The 23,612-nt window shown below is 37.7% G+C and overlaps 1 protein-coding gene and 1 long non-coding RNA gene across 4 annotated transcripts; both read right to left on the bottom strand.

Annotated features, from left to right (window-relative positions):
* Positions 1-929: 929 nt before the first annotated feature.
* BTF3L4 (basic transcription factor 3 like 4) lies at positions 930-23,554 on the bottom strand. 3 transcript variants are annotated; one of them, XM_019837005.3, is made up of 6 exons: positions 23,506-23,554; positions 19,063-19,129; positions 15,644-15,757; positions 2,985-3,186; positions 2,091-2,150; positions 930-1,389 (listed from the first exon to the last, which is right to left on the bottom strand). In XM_019837005.3, the coding sequence occupies exons 2-6, from the start codon at positions 19,114-19,116 to the stop codon at positions 1,343-1,345; spliced, it is 477 nt and encodes a 158-aa protein (XP_019692564.1). In that variant the 5' UTR covers positions 19,117-19,129; positions 23,506-23,554; the 3' UTR covers positions 930-1,342. The 3 variants fall into 3 exon arrangements, with proteins under 3 accessions (XP_019692564.1, XP_011283292.1, XP_019692565.1); XM_011284990.4 differs by lacking the exon at positions 23,506-23,554 and adding an exon at positions 22,443-22,596; XM_019837006.3 differs by lacking the exon at positions 23,506-23,554 and adding an exon at positions 22,062-22,331.
* On the bottom strand, positions 3,631-7,518 carry LOC109502313. The gene is made up of 2 exons (XR_002160862.2): positions 4,192-7,518; positions 3,631-3,944 (listed from the first exon to the last, which is right to left on the bottom strand). It is a non-coding gene; the product is annotated as an uncharacterized LOC109502313 (long non-coding RNA).
* Positions 23,555-23,612: the final 58 nt, after the last annotated feature.

Raw genomic sequence — 23,612 nt, 5'->3', positions numbered from 1 at the left:
GATATGGCAAAATGCAAGCTTTTATCATCAGACAGCAAGAGGGAATCTTGAATTAATGAATGCAACTTACCTCCAAGTCTTCTGAAAGGAGGTGAAAAAATAAATACTGTATTTTACCAGTGTCCCCCCAAAAGCATTACTCTAAGCATGCAGGAGGATGCTGTGAGCAGCTACAACAGTAAGATCCAATCCAGAGGTAGGTTCAAGACCAATAGTTGGAGAGTGGTTGAAGAAATCCTCCTGGGGCCAGTACCATTTCATAGAATGACATTTTGTGCTGGGGAATGAGTCTATGGCCTGTCTTGTTCTGACTCAAAAGAACATTCCTCATTTTAACCTTGCTGGAAACAGGTATTTTTGCACCTGCTATTAAGAACAGCTAGTATACAGGATAAGGCTGGCATAAAATTATTTAGCAAGCACATGCTAGCTATTCCAGTTTGAAATCTACCAAACTATAAAATTAATGGGGAAATAAAAAGTTGAAGATGGAGTTGTTGTTCCTCAAGATGGGGGGAAAATGTCTTACAAAAAGAGGGGATTAGGCACTCACTTAACTCTATATGGAGAACATCCTTCTCAGGCTAGGTAGAAGATGAGGAAGAGCATTACCAAAGGCTGACCAGGCCACTGGGAGACCAAAGGGAGAGGGAAAAAGGCATTTAGGAAGAAAGCTAGAAGAAAATCTTCTGGGTCTGACTAGGTAAGTGAATCTAAGGCAACCACACCAAAGATATGCTATCCACTATGCCAACATGGAGCTGGTGGCAAAATATCTCAAGACATTTTAAACCCAGAGAAATGTATGAAAAATATGTTAACCAAGCAAATTAACCAAACTTCCAAGGGTAAAATCTCCTCAGATCTGAAATCCAAGATACTCACTTTTCATTAATTCTCTGCATTATTAGAAAAAAATAAAAAGTAACAAATGTAAAGATTTGTTTTATTTCTACTGGGGGAAGAAGGAGGATAAATAGAACTGTTTTCCAATTTGCTCTCCACTGTATACACACATACCCACACACATACATACACATACACACACCAAAAATACTCCAACAAAAAAACAAAACAAAAAACTGAGAATCAAACACCAAAACACCCTCAAACTGCACCAATACTTCGTATTTTGACCAAAAGAATAGATCCTGGGAGGAAGTGCAAAATGCAAAATCAAATGACCGAAAAATGCTGAACAAACAGCATTATTAATATACAAAATATTTATATTACTGAACTAGTAACAGTTGATGTTCTCCATGTCTGTAAAACTTTGGAACCACATAGCTGATTTGTTAAATCTAGTCCATGCCAGCTTCCAAACACCAGAAAAAATTTTTTAGTTAGCTTCATTCTTCGATGCCTCATCAAAATTTTCTACGAGATCTGGAAAAAAATAAAAAAGGAAATGAGTAAAAGATACAAGAAAAAAAAAAGTGGTAAATTAAATTCCTAACTTCTAATCCTAATAAAAACAAAATTGTTGCTACTAGAATTAGCCTGAAAACATATAGGACAAGAGGCAGAAATGAACTGGTGGCATTTCACTTATTAATAATGCTTCCTTTATCTCCTTTTTTTTTTTTCTATCTCAAGCAGGCTCCACGCTGACTGTGGAGCCCAACACGGGGCTCGATCCCACGACCCTGGGATCATGACCTGAGCTGGTATTAAGAGTTGCATGCTCAACCGACTGAGCCACCCAGGCGCCCCACATTTATCTGTTTTTAAAACAGTAATCCTAACGAAATGTAAGTCTTTTTTTAGTCTATGCAAACTACTAAGGTGAACAGCATTTTTATATGCCAATCATAATTCCCACAGAAATGTAACAATAACTAAGCAAATTTATAATCACAGTGATTCTAATTTAATAAACACAGGTAACAGAGCTTTGTGTTACAATTTCTGATTCTAAGTTCTAAATGGGAGGGCTTTTTTTCTTTTTCATTAGATGTATCCTTATTGTCGTGAATCAGTTTAAATTTATGAGCTTACCATCAACAAAAACTGAAACTCATTATACAATGAATTAAATGTGATAAACAGGCTGCTAGAAATCTTAAAGCTAAAGAAATGTCACTTACCTGGAACATCATCATCCTCCTCATCAATGTCTTCTGGTTTTGGTGCTTTGCTATCCAACACTATGAAAAGTTTATTTTAAAATTAGTCCTGAAGAATAAAGGCCTTCATAGAACACTTGTAATATTTATTCTTTCTGTCTAAATCTTATATAGTTGTTTGGAAAAAGCTAAAGATTGTCTGATCTAATACCATATTTTTTACTTAATAGTAAAATCAATAAAACTTTAACTTCATTAGGCATATACTAAATATAGCTGGCAATTTCAATGGGTAGTGAAGGTAAAATTTATATGAAAAATGAAATAATTCAGGATGAGTTGGAATAAAAACACATTACAGTTAATTTATTCTTTAAATTCCATATGCTCCAAGTCAAAAGTCGATATTCAAGACCTTTTCCATCTCTTTCGGTGTAAGAAAGTATCTAGTTACTGAAATAACAGGCTCTTTGATTTTTAGGGGTGAGAAGACACATTTGAAACCAGGACTATCTTGGAAATTCAGAACTTATGGTTGCTGCACCTATAGTACAATCAACAATATTAAACAAAAATATAGTTCTGTAATAACAGTATCTTCTTGTCATTAGTCAGAAGTGAATAGTAAATATTGTCCATAAAATGTGGTCTGCAGATCCTGGCACCTTGCTTTTAGGTAATTACCTCTCATATCTGTATTACTACCGAAATGTATCTGAATATTCAGTATGCTACACTGCATAATTATTAAAGAAACAAACTCAAAAAATTATGAAGCATATAAGCAAAGCAACATTTTTAAAAGTAAAATTTACATGCAAGCAAATCCTTCCAGTATAAAATGGAACACCTTTTAAATCATTAGGTTCTTTAAACAGAGGTGGAGAAGGAAAGACACTAAACTGAAATACCTACCTTGCCGAGGGAACTGTTCAGCTAACTTCCTAAGACTTGTTAAGCTGTCAGCACCAAGCTGACTTAATATTCCAGGAAGCATTTCTGTGATTGGTTTGGCTTCTGCATGACCAGTAATTGCAAAGGTGTTAGCAGAAAGGGAAGCTTGGACTTTGGGATTGTTGAAATGGATAACTGTCCCATCATCTTTAATCATGTTCACCTGTATGATCACAGAAGCAAAATGTACATCACATATTTGGTACAACTAAAACAGTATCTGTTTAAATAACGATTTAGCCAATTACATTTGTTTTTTGTTTTTTTTTTTAACAACCCCAAGGTAGTAAGCAGTAGATATGGGTGGAAAAAGACCCTAATGACAAAGTAAAATGGTGTAGGCGGCACAGATTACATTTTATTATAGAATCTAGATTTTAAATTCAAAGACTTCTACTATGAAAAAGAAGTTTATGACCATATTTTTAAAATAATGGAAGTTATCAGCCAAGAACTGCCTTGTTAATGAAATTACCCAGTATCTTAATCAATTTACACTATCAAACTAAATTGGTACAGATACCATTTGGTGGGGTAGCATCTTACTTAGGCAACAGGTTGTAAAGGGGTAATGGCGTATGGTAAAAATAACCACGGAAGATCCATAAAGAGCATCAGAAATTTAATCAGGTGTTTCACTCCTTTGAACACTTAATAAATTTACAAAAATTTCAACTTGTTCTCACCATGTCATTCTGTGAAAAGCATTTTGTCAGTTCCTCTAACTCCTAAATGTAGCTTCTCAACAACCTTTAATAACCCTTGTAAATGTCAAAGAAGGTCTCTAAACTTGCCTGGCCACCTGAACATGCTTTATCCATTACCAGGAAATCTTTAAAACCATCCTCACATTCTTTCGGTAGCTTTCACCAACATGAATCAACTGTTTCAGATTTGATTTTATCCATTGCCTGGGACTTGCTGAAAAGGAAGGTTAAACATGTGCTATTTACAATATTATTTTTCTCTCTCACTCATGTACTTTCTTATTTGTGTTTTAGTGGTGTTAAATTTGTATAAGTTAAAAGTGTAAATAATGTGATTCCACTATGTAGTTGATTCCACTTGGATAAGTTACCTTGGTGGTAACATGCTTATTATATAAAAAGGCTAGGAGAGTTAACTCTTGGCTAATTTAGAAGCATTTCATGATCCATCCAAAAACTACCCTTGTCACAATCAAGCAGAGATGCTGTGTATTCTCCATGGTCAGTGGAAGTGGGCTTTTCTTCCTCAAAGGTGATCATCACCACTGACAGCATCAGAAAGGAAGGGGAACAAAGGGGCTTCTAAATTTCAGGAAAGACCTGGAACACAGAGAAAATAAAGGCATATCCCCTGGAAAATTATAACTAAGCTACACAAATAATTTCCCAAATTTTCTCTGACAAAAATTACTATTTGAATTCTTTATCTTTCCCAGTATCGGTATTGTACTTAAGGTTCCATTATGCATATTACACACAGTAAGCATTCAATCCAACTGTTCTGAACAAATACCATTATGAGTTAAAAATAATTTATACTGACTTTAGAAAAAGATAAAATTATATAGTTCTGAAGGTATAAGTTTAGATAGAAAAGTTTTTAATGTTAAAGCGGCTGAAAATTTGGAAGAGGAACGGCTTGAGAAGGAGGTGGCATAGTGGATATGAAATGGGATGTTGTTCTGTATCTATCCTAGAATCACATAGTTCTAGTTGGGAAATGAATAAAGATATGGTAGGACTCCATTTTCCAAATCAAGACCAAATCACATAATTTTTTTTTTTAATTTTTTTTTAACGTTTATTTATTTTTGAGACAGAGAGAGACAGCATGAACGGGGGAAGGTCAGAGAGAGGGAGACACAGAATCTGAAACAGGCTCCAGGCTCTGAGCTGTCAGCACAGAGCCCGACGCGGGGCTCGAACTCATGGACCGTGAGATCATGACCTGAGCTGAAGTCGGCTGCTTAACCGACTGAGCCACCCAGGCGCCCCTAAATCACATAATTTTAATAAAGGATTTCTACAATATTTCCAGGACTGAAAAGTCTGAAATATTAGCATTTGAGATATTTTTTATTTACAGATGTTAAAGTCATAAGAGATTTTGAAATCAATATTGTTCCAAAAGTCATGCCATATATTTGTTGAACTTAAGAGGTTTTCTAGTTCAAATCTCGTGAGAGAAATAAATACTAAAGGCAAGAGCTCTTGGCTAAGCAAATATTCAAGGATAAATAGTTACATGCAAACCTAGAACTTGAACCTGGGTTCCCAACTTTGTTTAGTTTCCTTCCTACGATGTCATTCTTTTATTTTTTTTTAAATTTTTTAAAGTTTTCACTTTATTTTAATTCAAGTTAACATACAGTGTTATATTAGTTTCAGGTGTACAACATAGTGATTTAACATTTACATACATCACCTGGTGTCCATCATAGCAAGTGCCCTCCTTAATCCCCATCAACTATTTAACCCATTCCCCCATGCACCTCTCTAGTAACTATCAGTTTGCTCTCTATAGTTAAAAGTCTGTTTCTTGGTTGGCCTCTCTCCCTCTGCATGTGTCATTCTCATTCTTAAAATTGCTTATTTGCCTTTAAGAATTCAATTCTTTGGCCCCATGAAAGCTTGCCAGCAATTATTTATCTCAGAATATAGGCTAAGTGGAGAATGTAAAAGAAAACTGACACAGATATATGGATAATATATATCTTGCTAGCTACAAAACAAAAAGCTAACACAGGGCCAAAAAAAAAAAAAAAACATGATTTTTTTTCTGTTCAAGCTTCTTTATCAAAGGCTAAATATTAAGTCATATCTTAGTAGTTTAAAATATGCTGAGTTTAGTGTGAAAAGCAGGATGAATTCCATCTCAGACTGTAAAACAGAAATAAATTTATAAATAGTTGTTTTAAATGGGGTTGCACAAAAGATGTAGCTTCATGAAGAGAAAGGTCCAGAAAGGGGTGAAGAATTTAGTTAATTTAATTTTTTTAATGTTTTCATTTATTTTTGAGACAGAGAGAGACCGAGCATGAACAGGGGAGGGGCAGAGAGAGAGGGAGACACAGAATCTGAAGCAGGCTCCAGGCTCTGAGCTGTCAGCAAAGAGCCTGATGCGGGGCTCAAACTCACAGACTGTGAGATCATGACCTGAGCTGAAGTCGGATGCTTAACCGACTGAGCCACCCAGGCGCCCCAAGTTTAGTTAATTTTAGAATAGAAAATGAAGTACTTTAAGTTAAAGAAGGCCAAAATATTTTATTTCTATCTACCATTCATTCCTCTCTACTGAGCAAATAACATGATTATATAAGGCTTCTAGACTCAAGCTATTAGAAACTATCAAAGGATGAATTGTTGGGTTGAGCAAGATCAGACACTTCCCCTACCCTTTTAGAAGCAAAAGAAGGGATTAAGGACCTTGTTAAATTCACAATACAAATTGTACACATTTCATAAGGAGACTTCACCTTTTCCAGTTACCACTGCTTAGTCAGAATAAGTCATACATAGTCTATATACAGTATAAAAATAAGGAGCAGACAAGGAAACAAAGACTATTAAATTAGCTACTGTGCCAGCACTCAGGTCCCTTTTCAATCAAACAACCCCTTATGTCAAAATGTTTTTTCCACTTTAACAGGTAGTTTAAGGTAAAGGATGCTACTTGAGCTATGGAGGAAGTAGAATTTTCTTTTTTTTGTTTATTTTTGAGAGAGAGAGAGCATACGAGCGAGCAGGGGAGGTGCACGGGGCGGGGGGGGGGGGATGGGGATGGGGAGTGGGACAGAGGATCTGAAGCAGGCTCCGTGCTGACAGCAGAGAGCCCAACGCAGGGCTGGAACTCACAGTGAGATTACAACTGGAGCCAGAGCCGAAGTCAAACGCTTAACTGACTGAGCCACCCAGGCACCGGGTGGTGCTTGGACAGTACTGCTGTGTCTTGTAGTTATTAAAAAATGGTCTCTCATGCCTAGTACATTTACATATGCTGTTTTTACTGTTTAGAATCTTTTTATGCTTCTCCACCTTGCAAATTCTCATTTATCCAAGACTTGAGTCAGATGCCTCTTTGTGAAAATTTAAGGTTGTTTATGCACTTTCTGTACTTCATGGGTATTGCAATTATATGGAATTGTCTTGTACTATAATTGTGTTTGCAAGTCTTTGACCTTACTAGAAGGTAAACATCTTGCCATCAGAGACCATGCCTTACTAGACATAGTATGCCCCTAAGTGTCCAATACATAATAGTCACTCACATTTGCCAAATGAATGGACACCTCCAATACAATTTCAAATCTTGGATACTGTCAGAATTAAACTCCCGAAATGCTAGATGAGGGGTCATCTGAAGTTTTAGAAATAACTCCATGGGGCGGGGCGCCTGGGTGGCGCAGTCGGTTAAGCGTCCGACTTTAGCCAGGTCACGATCTCGCGGTCCGTGAGTTCCAGCCCCGCGTCAGGTTCTGGGCTGATGGCTCGGAGCCTGGAGCCTGTTTCCGATTCTGTCTCTCTCTCTGTCTCTCTGTCTCTCTGTCTCTCTCTCTCTCTCTCTCTGCCCCTCCCCCGCTCATGCTCTGTCTCTCTCTGTCCCAAAAATAAATAAAAACGTTGAAAAAAAAAATTAAAAAAAAAAAAAAGAAATAACTCCAGTAGTGGTCTTGATGAAAATGCCCAGAACCCGCTGAGCTGCATCTTTGGCTGGACTTTTCCTATTGTTCTGACTTTTCAGAATCAGCCTGAATGCCTGACAGAATTCAGGGGAATTTTAAGTAATTCCTAGCAACTGCTGGGTGGCCCCATTATGCTGCTATCAAAATCTTAACAACCCCTACCTTTGCTCACCTCTGAGTAGGGCACATATATTAATCACAGCAACCCTTCTAGCTGGTAAATTTGATGCTTGCTTTATTCCTACACAGCAGTAAATTGTTATGGCTCTAGGAGGCTCACAAAGTTATACTTGACTCTACATCTCTTGCTGACAATTGCCCTCACAGTTCAGAAAGGAAGCTTAAATTCTTCCTTTTTTTTTTTTTTTTTTTGTATCCAAGTCCCCACTAGGTCAGGTAGTTGCACTTCTAAGAATTGACAATTGTCTTAAAAATCAAGTTTTTCTGCTACTCCTTCCTGTATGTAATAGCATTTATGTATTTATTTTTAAGATTTTAATTTCAAGTCATTGCCACATACAACATGGGGCTCAAACTCAGAACCCAGAGATCAAGAGTCGCATGCTTTACTGACTGAGCCAGCCAGCTGCCCCTGTAGTAGCATTTAAATGTTTATCAGGTACTTCACCTTTTATTGCCTTCCTCCTATATCTTAATAAGGTGAAATAGTAAACATTTTAAGAAGAGGACACACAAGTGTGGGGTTTTGTGAGGCTAAGGGATATATGAGTTTGAAGATTATGGGCTTGGGGCGCACTCTCATAAATCAGTATCTTTCACATTCAATGCTTCTAAGCTCAGCACCTGCTTATTTCTAAAGCGTAATATGAAGCATAATCTACTATTGTTGATATGAGCTAAAGCTAACAGCTGTCATTAAACTGTATGATAAGCTAGGATCATTTTCTCTTATGTTCTGGTGGCAAGAGTCTGATGAGATGTGATTCTCCACAGCTATGCTATAGAGTAAGATGGCATAACCTTTTTGAAAAGCAATTTGGCAACACGGATGAAGAATTCTAAAATGTTCATGCTTGTTCAGCCAGTAACTACATTTCCAAGAATCTCTCTGAAGGAAATCAGAGATGAAGATACATATTATGTATATTGAAGTCCAACATATGGTTCTCTTATTATGAAAGCATTTAATGTACTATAAATTAAGAAATACTAAATTGTGGTATATCCATTTACTGAATATATGTAGACATCTACAGTGATGATTAAGAAGAGTTTTTTAATGATACGAAACAATTTTTATGATATAATGCTTGGAAAAAAAGATTCCAAATTGTGCTTCCAGCTGTAGTCTCAAATATGTTAAAAATATATGCATATAAAGATGGGAAAGAAATGTAAAACTAATAGTAGTCCCTTCTGGGTAGTGGGATTATGACTGAATGTTAACATTCTTCATATTTTCTATATACCTGTAATTTTCTACAATGATAATATATTTTCATATTGGAGGGGGGAAGCTATTTCAAAATCAGAAAATGTTCACCAACAGATGAATGGATATATGTGGTATTATCCAAACAATGGAATATTATTTGGCTATAAAAGGAGTGAAGTTCTGATACATGCTAAAATGTGGATGAACCTTGAAAACATTATGCTAAGTGAAGTAAGCCAGATACGAAAGGACAAATATTGTATTACATGAAATAACTACAAGAGGCAAATCCACAGAGACAAAAAGTAGGTTAGAGGTTATCAGGGGCTGGGGAAGAGGGGATGGAAAGTTACTGGTTAATGAGTACAGAGTTTCTGTTTGGGATGATGAAAAATTCTGGAAATAAATAATGATGGTAGTTGAGTAACAGTGTGACTGTAATTAGTGCCACTGAATTGTACTTAAAAATGGTTAAAGTGGCAAATTTTATGTTATATTTTACCATAATAAAAAAAGTAGTAAAAAACAAAACACAAACCCAAAAAGCAGGATCTTAAAAGATAAAGTAAGGCTGCTATGGAATAAGGTGAATGGGACATGGTGCTTCCCTTTTACTCTCCGGTACTCAGAGCTGTCCACCAATTGGTATCTGAGGCTCTAGTTGGAGGGAGAAGAAACTGTAGTGAAGAGTCACCAATAACTTTAGGTCTTCCTTTGGTATAAGTGGTTCAGGAAAAGTAAGACTCAGGAAGAAGAAAATACAAACAGTAACACTTATGTGTACAATTACAAAATCTACATTTCTTAGCCTTATGCGTTCTCCTGAGCTCAAGTTTCCTATGACTACCTTTTTAAAAAAAATTTTTTTAAGTAATCTCTATGCCCAACGTGGGGCTTGAAGTCACGACCCTGAGATCAAGCGTCACATGCTCCACCAACTGAGCCAGCCAGGTACCCCAATGGCTAACTTCTTGAGAACAATTCCATCTCAAATAATCAGTATCCCTTAAACTTAATGGACCCCAAACAAATTCATCATGGGAGCCAGAATGCTACAGACTATAAAATGATAAATAAACACAATCCCTGCTGTTAAGACTCTTATAATCTGGGGGGGGGGGGGGGGGGGGGGGGAGGGGGGGATGACACTAATCGGTGGTTAATAAGTAACCATTATATCCCACAATATGAGGTTGTCATAATAAATGTATTAGAGCAGAGCAATTTAAGGTAAGGGCAGTGGAAGTACAGAGAAAAGGGTTGATTAATTATGCCTGGAAAGATAGGAGAAGTTTCATAGAGGCAGAATTATATCCTAGGTACAAGAGAAGATGTCTTCTGAACATAAAACTCTACAAAGCAACTAGGCCATCTGAATCTGAAATTCAGATTTTTGGTGATGTTTCTTACCAAATAAATCTGATAAAATTAATCATTTCTGAGAAATGCAACAGATCCCACTGTTTGATAGATTTAGGTTATCAGATGAAGACAGGTCACTATATTCAACCAGAATACCAAATAAGAAGCACATCCAAATACCTTCAAATGTCATAGAATATAAACCATTTTTAGAAATTTAGTTCTGGGTTATAAATCTTTTGGAGTCTGCCTAGGAATTCCCTCCAAAAACCTGGTTATTTACTTGGTTTTTGTATGAGACAGTCTCTGACACTCCCCTGCCCCTTACTTTTTGACAGCTGTGTATTTCTCTTTGGTAACATGTAAAAGATCCATAGATGACTAATTTATTACACCAAATCAATAAACTAGTAAATACATAAAAGACCAGAGACTCATAATCCAAACAGTCCTTCAGTTTTTAAAGTTTCTAAAGACATAAATTAAGCTTTGAGGGGGGGAAAAGTCGCCAATACCAACAGCTTAGAAAGTAAGATTAAAACTTTATTTGGCAGAAGTACATTCCATGAGTTTTTGGAACCCACGGTCAATCTTCCTCTTCCCCACCCAATAAACTGAGTACTTTCTACTTGTTTGATGTTTTGAATATCTAAGTACAGAAAACATAGTAATATTATTTTTGTTTTACAACAATGGCAGTGGTGTCTTATCTTTTTGAAAGTTTTTATCTGCTTTTCTTAAACTGCCAAAAAACAAAAAGACAGCATATTCCTCACAGTTCAGCATTTTTTTTTAATGTTTATTTTGAGAGAGAGAGAGAGAGAGAGAGAGAGAGAGAGAGAGAGAGAGAGAGAGAGAGAGGAAGAGGGAGAGAGAGAGAGAGAGAGAGAATCCCAAACAGGCTCTGTGCTCTCATCTGTGCTCTCATCACAGACTCTGACATGGGGCTCATTCTCATGACCACGAAATCAGGACCTGAGCCAAAATCCAGATCAGATACTTAACAGACTGAGCCACCCAGGTGCCCCCCTGCATTGTTTTTATTTTAATAGTAAACTCTATAGTTTACTGTTTATGAGTTCAAGCCCTGCATTGGGCTCTGCGCTGACAGCGCAAAGGCTGCTCAGGATTCTCTCTCTGCCTGCCCTCATCCCCTCTGTCTCTCTTTTTCTCTCAAAATACATAAACTTCTTAAAAAATAATACTAAAGTAAAATCTACACCTAAAGTGGAGCTCGAGTCACGCGAAATCTACACCTAAAGTGGAGCTGGAGTCACGCGCTCTACTGACTAAGCCAGCCAGGCACCCCGGAGTTCAGCACTTTGAAACAAGTTTCAAACATTGTTTGAAACTAAAGAAACTAAAGATAACAAAATTGTAATCAGTAATGTGTTTCTTCTAGTCTAAGATATATTTTTTCACATCTTTGTGTTTCTGAAAACTTCTGTACATGTTTTCATGTTTACACTGAATGCAGTAGTTTCTTTTCTCCCTCTGAAGAGCTGTTTTTAAACCCAGTATGTGTCATCATTTTGTTTAAAAAATTTTCTTGAAAAAAAACTCTAAATATAGTAACAAAAAACATAATGTTTGAGGCAAACCATGTTATATATAGTATACTAGATATTCCTACACAAAATCTGCAAAGTGTTATATAAAGTACGAATATCTTAGTTCTCAAAAAATCAATTTTAGAAAAGGGAGAAGTACGAAAAAAGTAAAGCTCCTTCCCATCTTAGGTTCAAATACTCAGAAATTTTATACCTGTTACCTTGCATTGTTAATTATTTTTATACATATTTTCTCTGTATAATTAGTCTGTGAGGGCTGGAATACATCACACACACACACACACACACACACACACACACACACACACACAGGGTAGGGGTGCAATGAAAGTAGTAACGCTTATTATGTAGCATCAATTTTCTGTGAAATGTTTTGGAGCTATGACTCCTCAAAAGGTTAGAATTGCATCAGTAGTACCAACAAAAAGGAATTCACACTACAGTTTAATAAATGCTATAATGAAAGTATATTATATAAAATAAAAGTATATTATGTAAAATAAAAGTATGTTACGAAGGCACATAGGAAAGGCATCTAACCCTTCTTTACACAAGTGTATATGGGTGCTAACAAGAAGGTTTCTGGAAGAAATAATGTCTGCATTAAGACCTGAAAAAAAGAGAAACAGCAATGTCCTTGGAAATACTGTTGGGGATTTATCTGTTATGGTGTAACTAATGAATTCTCCATGGTAGGTGCTCAATATTACAGGGCATAAGGTGGGAAGGGGGTGGGTGTTGATGGACAGGGAGATAGGAGAGGAAAAGGCCAAGAGTGGATATAAGAAAGTACAACTGAAAAGACCAAAAGCAGGATAAATTGATGAACAGAATGAACTCTGGTTTTAACACACTTTAGTTCAAATCTGGAATCCAATACTTACTAGCTATGTGATCTTGGGCAGGTACCTAATTCTGTCTCAGCTTTCTCATCTGTAGCCAACAACAACTGATTCAAAGAGATATTGTGAAGCTGAAATGGGGTAATTTGTATTTGTCTAGTTAACCAATTAGTTTCCCTACTAGATCATAATAAGCTCCACTACTGCCTAGCAAGTCCTTGGCAATATGTTTGGCACACAGTAGATGTTCACTAAGTGTTGACTATCATTAAATATTTTATTAAGAAAATTTCAACTGCAGTAATACCATCAACTCAGCACAGCATTGTAGTAAGTTTAGCTGTATACTGAAAAAATCAAAAACTGTTAGTTGACTGATTTCCTTATTTTATTATAAAACATTTATAAAATTAATGCTATCCAACCATGAAAAGTTTTATTAATTATAAGAACCATAAAGTGTCCCAAATCTGAACAAAAACAAACATTTAGAAAAACATGCCCTTGAGGGTGCCTGGGTGGCTCAGTCAGTTAAGCATCTGACTCTAGATTTCAGCTCAGGTCACGATCTCATGGTTTGTGGGATGTAGCCCTGCATCAGGCTCTGGACAGTATGGAGACTGCTTGGGATTCACTCTCTCCCTCTCTCTCTGCCCCTCCCCTGCTCACACTCTCTCTCTCAAAATAAATAAACTTAAAAAATAAATAAATAAATAAATAAAAAACATGCCCTTGGAGATATTACATAGTTAAATCTATACATCATGGTGGTATAAATGGAATCTTTTCCTCTCTAAAGAGTTATTTTTCAACCAAGGGTGACTTTGTCCCCCAGGGAATATGACAAAGTCTGAAGATATTTTTGGTTGTCATAATTGGGGGGAGGGTTTGGGGGGGGGCTTACTGGTATCTAATGGGTATAGGCCAGGGATGCTGCTAAACATCCTCCAATGCACAGGACAGTTCCCTCAATAAAGAATTGTCTGATTTAAAATATCAGTAGTGCTGAAGTGGTGGGGTGGGGTGGGTGGTAGTTGGAGAGTAGAAATGTAGGCGAAGATGGAAGACTGCCAAAACACTTACAAATTCAAGTTGTTTAGGTTTAGCATTATTAGAGTTATTGTCTATTATTGCAGCTTATTGTGTATTTTTTTTTTTAGAAAAAAAAGACAGCAAGCTGGGGAGAGGGGCAGAAAGAGAGAGAATCTTTTTTTTTTTTCATTAAAAAAATTTTTTATACATTTATTTATTTTTGAGAGAGAGAGAGAGAGAGAGAGAGAGACAGAGAGACAAAGCATGAGTGGGGGAGGGGCAGAGAGAGAGGGAGACACAGAATCCAAAGCAGGCTCCAAGCTGTCAGCACAGAGCCCAACGTGGGGCTCGAACCCACAAACCATGAGATCATGACCTGAGCTGAAGTCGGATGCTCCACCAACTGAGCCACCCAGGTGCCCCTAGGAGACAGTCTTAAGCAGATTCCATGCTCAGTGCGGAGCCTGACCTGGGCCTTGATCTCACAACTGTAAGATCATGACCTTAGCCGAAATCAAGAGTTGGACGCTTAACCAACTGAGCCACCCAGGCACCCCACAAATTGTTCTTTTTTACCAAGCTTTAGATTTTTTAAGAGAGGCTGAGATTTTTTTTTCTCTCATATATACCCCAGATAAAGAGAATGATCTCTCTGAAAATTATTTTAGGTCAATAAAGATATATAAAAGTTTTCAATAACTCAGAAGGAAAAATGCATATAAAATGCTTAATTTCAAGACTTGCAAATGAAGTTCTTATCTTTATCAGGGTAAGAATGCACAGGCACATCAAGCTAAAAGGAAAAAAAGATACATGTGGCTTACATTTTCTACTACTTCAGTATACTAATTTTGAAAGTACAATGCAGAATTAAATAGTGTAGTAATATTTATTCATACATGCATATTAGAAGGAACATGTGGCCATTTCACTGCCTTTTCTTTGGTACTCTGCTATTTCTTAGTGATCCTTGACTCCACATTATTTCTGATCTGTTTTACAGCACGTGTGCATTAACAATCTGTTAAAAATTGTGGGGTGGTACCATACAAAGTAATGATATCATTAAGTATAATTTAAACATTCAACGTAATTTATGGCAGCGAAAATTTAAACATTGATTACTATGGGAAATTAATCATCAGGCAGAAGTGACTCTAGATGGTAACAGATCACAAATAGTTGATGTTATCATTTTTCTTGAGTATCTTTTGAAATAACATCAGTCTTTGGTTTCATATTTGAGAAAAGCAGTATCACCAACATATAATAAAATGATTTAAAAATGTAGCCAATAATTTCTGGAAAGGGTCTAATAAGAAATCCAATCCATGTAAGGCTATTACTAGAGCTTCTTGGCTGAGGTAATTAAAGAGATATTGTTGAGTAGAAAGGTGCTCTTATGGGAAAAAAGTCCACCTTATTTGAAGAAATCTTGGAGTTTATTTCTATATTATTAGAAAAAAATGTTACTTTGCATGAAAATTCAAGAGCAGTTCCATAATTTTGTCATATGTGCAAATTCTGAGTCCAAAAAGTATGATGAATTCCTTAACCGTCCACTAAAATTATTTTTTTTTACAATCAGCCATTTTTATACAGTCAGCAAATTCAACAGCTAGTTCTTCAAAGCTACCTGAGTGACAACATCAGATTCTTCTAAGCTGATATTTTACATTCAAAAAGTGTGGATATTTGTGAATGTGCCATATGTCCACACAATTTAACAATTTACAAAATGACCGTACCTCTTCAATACCAGCTATATTATTCACAGCCAGTTTTTTTAGAGAACTCTGAAGTTTTTTGTCATCAGCTGTAGCTGTTCTATGTACCACCTTCTTCTTTCTGCGAGCTGTACCCTGAAAAATAACCAAACAGAAGTGTTAAGATGCTTGCATCTGGTAACCGCAGTCACATGACTTCCTATTCTAATTAAAATCCATGTAAGAAATTGCTGACTTAATAGTAACAACTAAGAAGACTTTTCAGAATTGTGACTGTCAACCTAACCCAGATTTCTGAGGGTCAGTTCTAGCCAGTTCTTATTCTCTAAATATCCATTTATCATTTCAATGTTTCAAAAGTTTTCTAATAAAAATAATTTATAACTTCAAGGTAATTTAGTGTTTTATAACAACTTCCAAACATTACAAGGAATGTTTTTTTACAGTACCTACCACCCCCTGACAATGAAAAAGACAAAGTTCTTACTTCAAGGAGCATACATGAGAGGGAAAAGTCAATAAATACATAAACAAATCAGATCCTTTCAAATGAGATAAGGGTAGTAAGGGAAAAAAAAAAAACAGTGATAAGAATATTTACTGGGTGAGGGCAAAGCACTATTTTATTAGAATGTTCAGTGAAGAGGTGACATTATGAGCTGAGACCCATGGGAAGATCTAGCAGAAGAGTGATTCAAGCAGAATGAAACAAGAGTGAACCTATTGTTTCTACAGAGAGAAAGCAGGTCAGTTATGGCTAGAGCAGAGTGAACAAAGGAGGAGGAGGAAAATGCAATCAGAAAGACAGGCAAGGGCCAAATCATGTAGCCTAGAATGCCATGGGCAGCAGGTGGATTTTATTCCGATTGCAATAGGAAGGTTTTAAGCATGGGAATGATTTGATCTCATTTATGATTTTTATTATAATTTTTACAGATGACTGAAGTTGCTGTAGAAAATGGACTACAATGAGATCAATCAGGAAGCTACTGTAGTAGTCTTGATGAGAGATGAGGGTTCTGGCAGTGGAGATGGTGAGATCTTAGACTGTCAGAAGAACCAACATACTAATAGACTGGATGTGGGATATGAGGAAAAAAGGAATCTAGAATGATGCTTAGAAATTTGGCCTGAGCAAATAGGTTGAAAATTACACTATTCACAAAGACAGAAAGAGCTCATTTCTAAATGGATACTTCGAAACTCTTAATATAGATTTCCATTGAAAAGTTATTTAAAATAATGGATTAAATTCCTGGGCCAATTTACAAAAATGTAACCTACAGCAAAAATAAAACATTACCAAAAGAAGCCTACGTCTTGAGGGCTAAATCTTTCTGACACCTGGCAGGAGTAAGGGGAAAGGAAGAGAGATTTAATTCTCTGGGTAGTTCCCGCAGTACTCAGGGAACCAGCCTTATACAGTAGGCAGGGGCTACCGTCTCAGCAATGCTGATGGGAGTGAAAGAGAGCTCTGTGAGTAGCAGCAGAGGATGTGACAAAATCCAGTTGCTGGAGGATGGACTAGGAGGACTATTTTCATAGATCCTCGTTTATTTGTGAAACATTCCTGACTCAGGGAAAGCTCAATCGCTTGCTCAAATGAAATGATCCTCAGTACCTCAAATTCAATGTCTAAAAGCTTACCAGTCCACCAAACTATTCTTCCTAGATTTGTAGCTGGTAGTACTACCATATATTTAGTCTTTAAAACCAGGAATCTGGGGGTCATCCCTCCTCTGTATTCTGAGTCATGTCAATTCCAACTCCTAAATTTGTGTTCCATATACTATAGCAGCAGCCTTTCAATCGTTCTCCTCTATGCCAGACTTCTATTTCATTTCCATTTTCCATGTTGTTAGCACCTACCTTTCTAAAATGACTATTCTTCTTAAAATCCTTCAATAGTTGCCCCTTGCCTATAGGATAAAATCCTAACCTCCTTAATATGGCATATAAGACTACGATATAACCTTGACTTACCTGGTTGTTTAGTTTCCTACCATTCTTTATCCATTGGATAGTCTAAACTCTAACTGTACCAAACTAAAACAAGCCATTCCATTAAGCACCATGTTATCTCAGCATCTTAGGTGCCTTAGCATGTATGAGAATAACAATCCCCTCGTCACCTCACACCCTCACCCTCACCAGTCTACCTAGTGATAAATTCTTGTTTGTTTTCCAAATCTCGGCTCAGTGATGACTTCCTTGTCCCTCCTAGGCAAAAGCACCTTGTACTTCATTTTAACATTTACTACCCAGTAGTGTAACTGTGAGCACGTCTCTCTTCCAAGCTTAGTTATGTCAAGAGAAGAAAACCCTGACTAGGTTATCTACTATGTGCCAAGCACATAGTAGGTGCTCAGTAAACTAGTTAAATGAATGAATGTGTGAACCATCTGGTTTAAAATATGTAACAGTGATGTGCTGCATCAAGCTCTTCCAGGTATATTCTATGGTTCCTGAATATCCCTAGTTTTTTCATTTGTACATTGCATTAGACTTGATGCTACCATGTGACTACTTTAGTTACATGAATATGTTAATATGACTCCAGAGTCCTATACCTGTGTCACTATGGAAGAAGGAGAAAGTACTAGTCACTTCTTCCCTTCCCCTTTTATCTCCATTCTTAGGAGTTGTGGTAATCATCAAAGTAAATGACAGGTAGAGTTGCTACATAGTGTCCTACCTACCGCCTTCCAGGTCTGAGCTAAGTACTATCTCTTTTCCTTTTACAAATATTGTACTAGGCAGAAATAAGGGCAGAGTATTCTCCTTAAGCCTGGGGCAAGAGCTGAAGGGAATCAAAGATTCTCAGAACAAGCTTTTCTTTGGGCTTCAAAATACATGGAATAAGAATGTTCATGCTTATATTGACCAACAAAGAACAGACAGGAATTTGGGAGGAAAACCCAGCAATGAAAAAAGTATAATCAGTCTGAGCATCTACACTTAAACCACTTATAAGCCTAACTGTACCAAATAGGTGTATCCAGTCAAGATAAGGTAACCTCAACATCTGGGATGCCCTGTAAATGAGTCTAACATAATAACAGCTATCATTTATTAAGTATCTATTCTGTGCCAGATAGGTGTTTTGTAAGTATTACTCTAATCTTTAGATGTATCTTATGCAGGATTTTTTCTATTTTGCACATGCGAAAATGGAAGCTTAACAAGGTTGGGTAACTCGTTCATGTCACATAACTACCAGATGTTAAGAGGATTCAAACAAAGGTGGCTATTAACATTGCACCACCAGAGAGAGAAGTCTTCTAGTTACCTATATTAAATCTAGACAAGTTTTTTCAAATTGGAATGTGGTTTGATCTTGATTATTGAAAAGATTTTAGATTTTCAATGACCACAAATCCAAAATAATACTACTTTCTGATAATACATTTTCCTATCCATTTTTCTTATGCCACACTCACCTTGCCCCCTATCCGGACCTGAGCCTGAAGTTTGGCTAACTTTTCTTGATTCATGCTGTTGGTAAATCTAGGGGGGGAAAAATACATTTGTTAAAATCACTGTTTTACCAAAACAAAATAACTGTTTATGCAACAGTACCTTCTGGTTCACTAGGCTTGCAATAGGCATTACCACTGTGATCATATTAATACTGTCTATATAGTCTTAATAAATATTAATAACTTGTTCTCGCTTCATAAACCAGATATTAAGAGAATGAAAATTAAATAAAACCACCAGGGAATCAAATACACAAACATAAAATAGAATAGGATTCAAAGTTACCTATTTGAGGATCCCTCCTTAAATGCATAATTCAGTTCTTGGGCATTCAGTAAAACCTAACCAATTAGAAAATCTCTATAGACAAGCCAGTTTTTCCCCCAAAGGTTTTTACAACAGAGAGCAGTTACCAAATGTTACCAGCACAACCTTTAAGTAGATTTTTTTCTCTCAAATAATAAATGAGCCATAAAAAACCTTGTGCCCATAAATAGAAAACAAAACAAAACAAAACAAAACAAAAAAAGAAGAAGAAGAAAAAGCAGGACAAAGAAGAAATTCAACAATAGGCTCTCTAGCTGTCAAGATATGAGGGAGTCACATCTTCTATTCAAGGTCAGATGGTATGTTAATAACAGGAAAAGAGAGCCAGACTTTCAGACATTCAGCACTTCAGCAGCCCTTTCCACAGAGTTCATTCAGTACCTTGCACTGATACAGTATGTCAGACTTGTCAAGATATTCTTGCACACTGGGTAAAATTCCTCACTGCACAATTTGACAAAAACATCTCTGCTACATTAATACTAAATTTTTGTGAGTGCTTAGTGGGGAGGAGAGTCTTAGAAATAGCCTTTTTAAGGCCAATTTTGATTTTGAAAACTCTTAAGAAAATTATAAAGCCATAAAACCTAATCTGGTCAGTGATATTCCTGACTAGAGAAAAAAAGTTAAGTTTATAATGGGTTGTAACATTCCACACTATATAAACAAATAAAAGCCAAGGTTAAAAGTCTTGTTTTACTTGTTCTGTGGAACAACAGATCATTACCAAGATGTGAGAGAGGGAATAAAGGCTGTTCTCAAACCTTTTTTGGCCAATTCTCTAACCTCTTTATAATTATCATTCACATGAAAAAGATAATGTCTTCATTTGAGAGATGAAAGAGAATAAAGATTATATAAGTACTAATTGTTCTGTTTTCTGACACTACTGGAGCACTAACCTGTGTGTGTGTGTGTGTGTGTGTGTGTATACATACATATATATATATATATATATATATATATATATATATATATATACATACACATACACATGCTTCAAGGCCAAATAAAGTCCAGTTCCCAAATAACATTCAGAATTTATAGTTCTTCAATCTTTACTCAGCACTGTATCACAATGCTCAAGCAGCTAAAAACACGCTTTTACAGGAGGAGTACAAAGCCAGAAGGCTTAGGTGTAGGTCAATCTCAACTCTGCCAGACTTAATTAAATTTGCTGATGCAAATCCCAATGTCTATACTCAATATCCATAGAAGAGGACCAATATTCACTTTTCTCAAAGGAATGTGGCCATGAAAGTATAGTGAACTTAGTATAGAGCCTAAGGAATTTTTTTTTACAAAAAAGGGACGAAGTAAAAATATTAGAACTAGATACAATGTAAACCTTAGGGGCTCTTCTGCATTTTGAAGTAACAATCCCCAAGAGAAGAGATGCAAAACAAGAGAATGAAGTCAAGATAAAGAGTCTTGACTTGTTTGAAACAAAAGCAAAAACAAAATTAACTCTTTATATCAATGTGTTGATGAAAGAACAGATTTCCATTCCAGGTAATCAGTGTAACAGAAAACTTGTTCCCAAGAATTATCTCAGAGAAAAAGCATTTTAGGGAGGTTCTCAAGGGGGAAGGGGAGAAAGAAAGATGGTCCTTTGTCTATTAGCAGGTTGGGGTATGTGGAATTGAAGGAGAAAAGAGGACTGGACTCAGTCTATGAGAGATGAGGTGTCAAGCTCAGAATCTGTACTAGACCTCAAAGATCACCTGGCTTAATTCCCTATTCTTCGACCAACCTTTACTTCATTGTACCCATTATTCCTGTCTTGTATGTGAGGCCATCTCAAATACCTGCAAGCAGCAGCAGGGTATTAAAAAATTATGAACAAATAAAACAGTTCACCTCCCTCCTAATTTAACAGATTTGGAAATGAAGGTCCAGAAGGGACAAGTCACTTCCTAGACCCAAAAGGAAGAACTTCCTAAGAACATAAATTACTGCGTTCTTCCTTGGGGATCCTAGGATCGGTTAGCCCTTTACTCAAGGACTCAAGAAAAGTGTAAATAATGAGGTTCTGATCAATATTTATTGAGTGCCTAAGTTCCAAGCATTATGCTAGGCACTTTCTTTTTGTTTACACAGATAAAGTAATTTCAATCCTTTGTCCTGACTTTTTATTATGTGGGGTTCCTCTAACAGAGGCACAAGTTTTGTAATCAAAAGGATCAAGGTTCTACCCCTTAAGACTTCAGAAAGGTATTTTACTTTCTGAACTTGTGTTCCTTCTGTATTAGAAAAGGTTTAACACTACACAATTCATAGGGCTGTTTTAAAGGTTAAAGGTTAAGTTAACAAGCACAGGGTATGGCTCACAGTATATATTCAAAAACTGGTAACTATTGTTACCACTCCCGAGGGAACATCTATGGTATAAGTGAAAGAACGTGGGAACGGAAATTGAAACCGCCATTCACTAGCTGTGTAACAGGGTGCCCGTCGGTCGATCATCTGTTTCCTGACAGCCTACTATGCATCAGGCAGTTTGATGGGGCTATCGAGATGGACAAGGCAATGTCTCAGAGAGGGAATCAGAATTGTAAATACTGCCATTGCGAGGTGAACAGAGCTGCAACGGAATTCAGTCCCAAGCGCTTGGGGGCCGGGGGCTGCTAACCTCAGTTTCCCTATCTGTAGAGTGGGACGATCAAACGAGATGACAACAGATAGGCTGTTGTCACAGCATTGTTGTTGTGAATAGAGTAACAGGAGAGAGGCGGGGGTAACCCGCCTCCTGGGACTGGATCTGGGAGGCAACACCGCGGGTCCCCGCTCGCCCCCATAGGGGGCGATGGTGCTGGGGACCTTCCCTCAGGTGCCGACCCCCAGCTGCGCCGCCGGTAACCGACAAGCCAAACCAGCCGCCTCCGCCCCCACTCGGCCCGCCACGGCGGAAGTGGCAGCCCGAATGGTTGGCGGGTGTCGGAAAAAGAGGGCGGGGGGAGACCGTGCGCAGCGGCCTATGGCCGTGGAGTGGCGGGACCGCCGGGGGTCTCACCTGAAGCAGGGAGGGTCCTCCAACAACAGCACGCGGCAAGAGCAAGATGGCTGCCTCAGTCGAGACAGAGAAAGACGACGGCAGCAGCGGCGGCGGGAGCGGGGCCCACGTGACACAACCGGCTCCGCCTCTCTTTCTCTCTCACCAGAGCAGCCTATCGTGGAGAGCGCACACACGAACTACAAAACCCAGCCTGCTCTGCGCCTACCAATAGAAATGCGGCAGGTGCAGGTGGCCGCACTGCATTCTGGAGCCTGCAGTCTCCCGAGGATTCCATTGTGCCTACAATTTTGTAAGGGTACTAATAAAAAAGAGGTGTGTATTTTTGTTTGAGGATGTATTTTTGTCTCATGTCTTTCACTACTCATTAAGTACGCACTGTCGGAGTCAACTAGTGCGGACTCACTAGTGTATTGACTCAACCAGCTTCTACTGGAAGGAGAGACGGGAAATTTTACCGTTTGTTATGTAAATCAGAGAGGAAAACTTGAGGAGAAATACTCAACCCACAAAGTTTAAAAACAAGTCAAGTAGATTTAACCAGAAGTTTTACGCTTTAAATGTCTGCAGTGACTTTTGTCCTCGTTCCCTGAAGATCTGGGTTAGTTTTGCAATAAGGGATTCGAAATTTGGTTTTCTGGGAGCTTGCATCGGTTGGTTGCATCATCCCAGAGTGGACGAATTGCGGCTGCAAGGAAAAATAAGGTCCAGCGCTGCTTCTCCAGCAGTAAGGGGCATTCTTGCAAAGCACGAGACAATACACTGCAGAACAGGTTTGCCAGGTCTCCTCGTGACCAGAGCAGGAACCTAAGAATGAAATCGCGTAGTCTAGGTTTTTGGGATTTTTTTTGTTTTGTTTTGGTTTGGGTTTTTTTGAGGAGGAGGAAAGGGGAGGCCAATGGGCAACGCGCCCACTGTAGGGAGCAGCTGACTTCACCGATCAATAATTCGCGTTGTGAATATTAAGTGCAGCGGTTCTTGGGGGGAGGGGCTAGCTTGCAGGCTGAGGCAACCAGCAACGGTTCTCTTGAGCCCTCTCCCCACCCCCACTATCTCGGCCCACCTTCTCCTTCTCAGTCTTCGGACTGAATATCCAGAATCGAGGGGAAGCAGGTCGCGCAGGAGAGCAATTCCCGCACCCTTCTACGTGATCTGCACCTTTAAACTTAC

Source organism: Felis catus, chromosome C1 (genome assembly GCF_018350175.1).
Source record: "Felis catus isolate Fca126 chromosome C1, F.catus_Fca126_mat1.0, whole genome shotgun sequence".
Classification (NCBI taxonomy): Eukaryota; Metazoa; Chordata; class Mammalia; order Carnivora; family Felidae; genus Felis; species Felis catus.
This window is presented reverse-complemented; position numbering and strand designations above follow the sequence as displayed.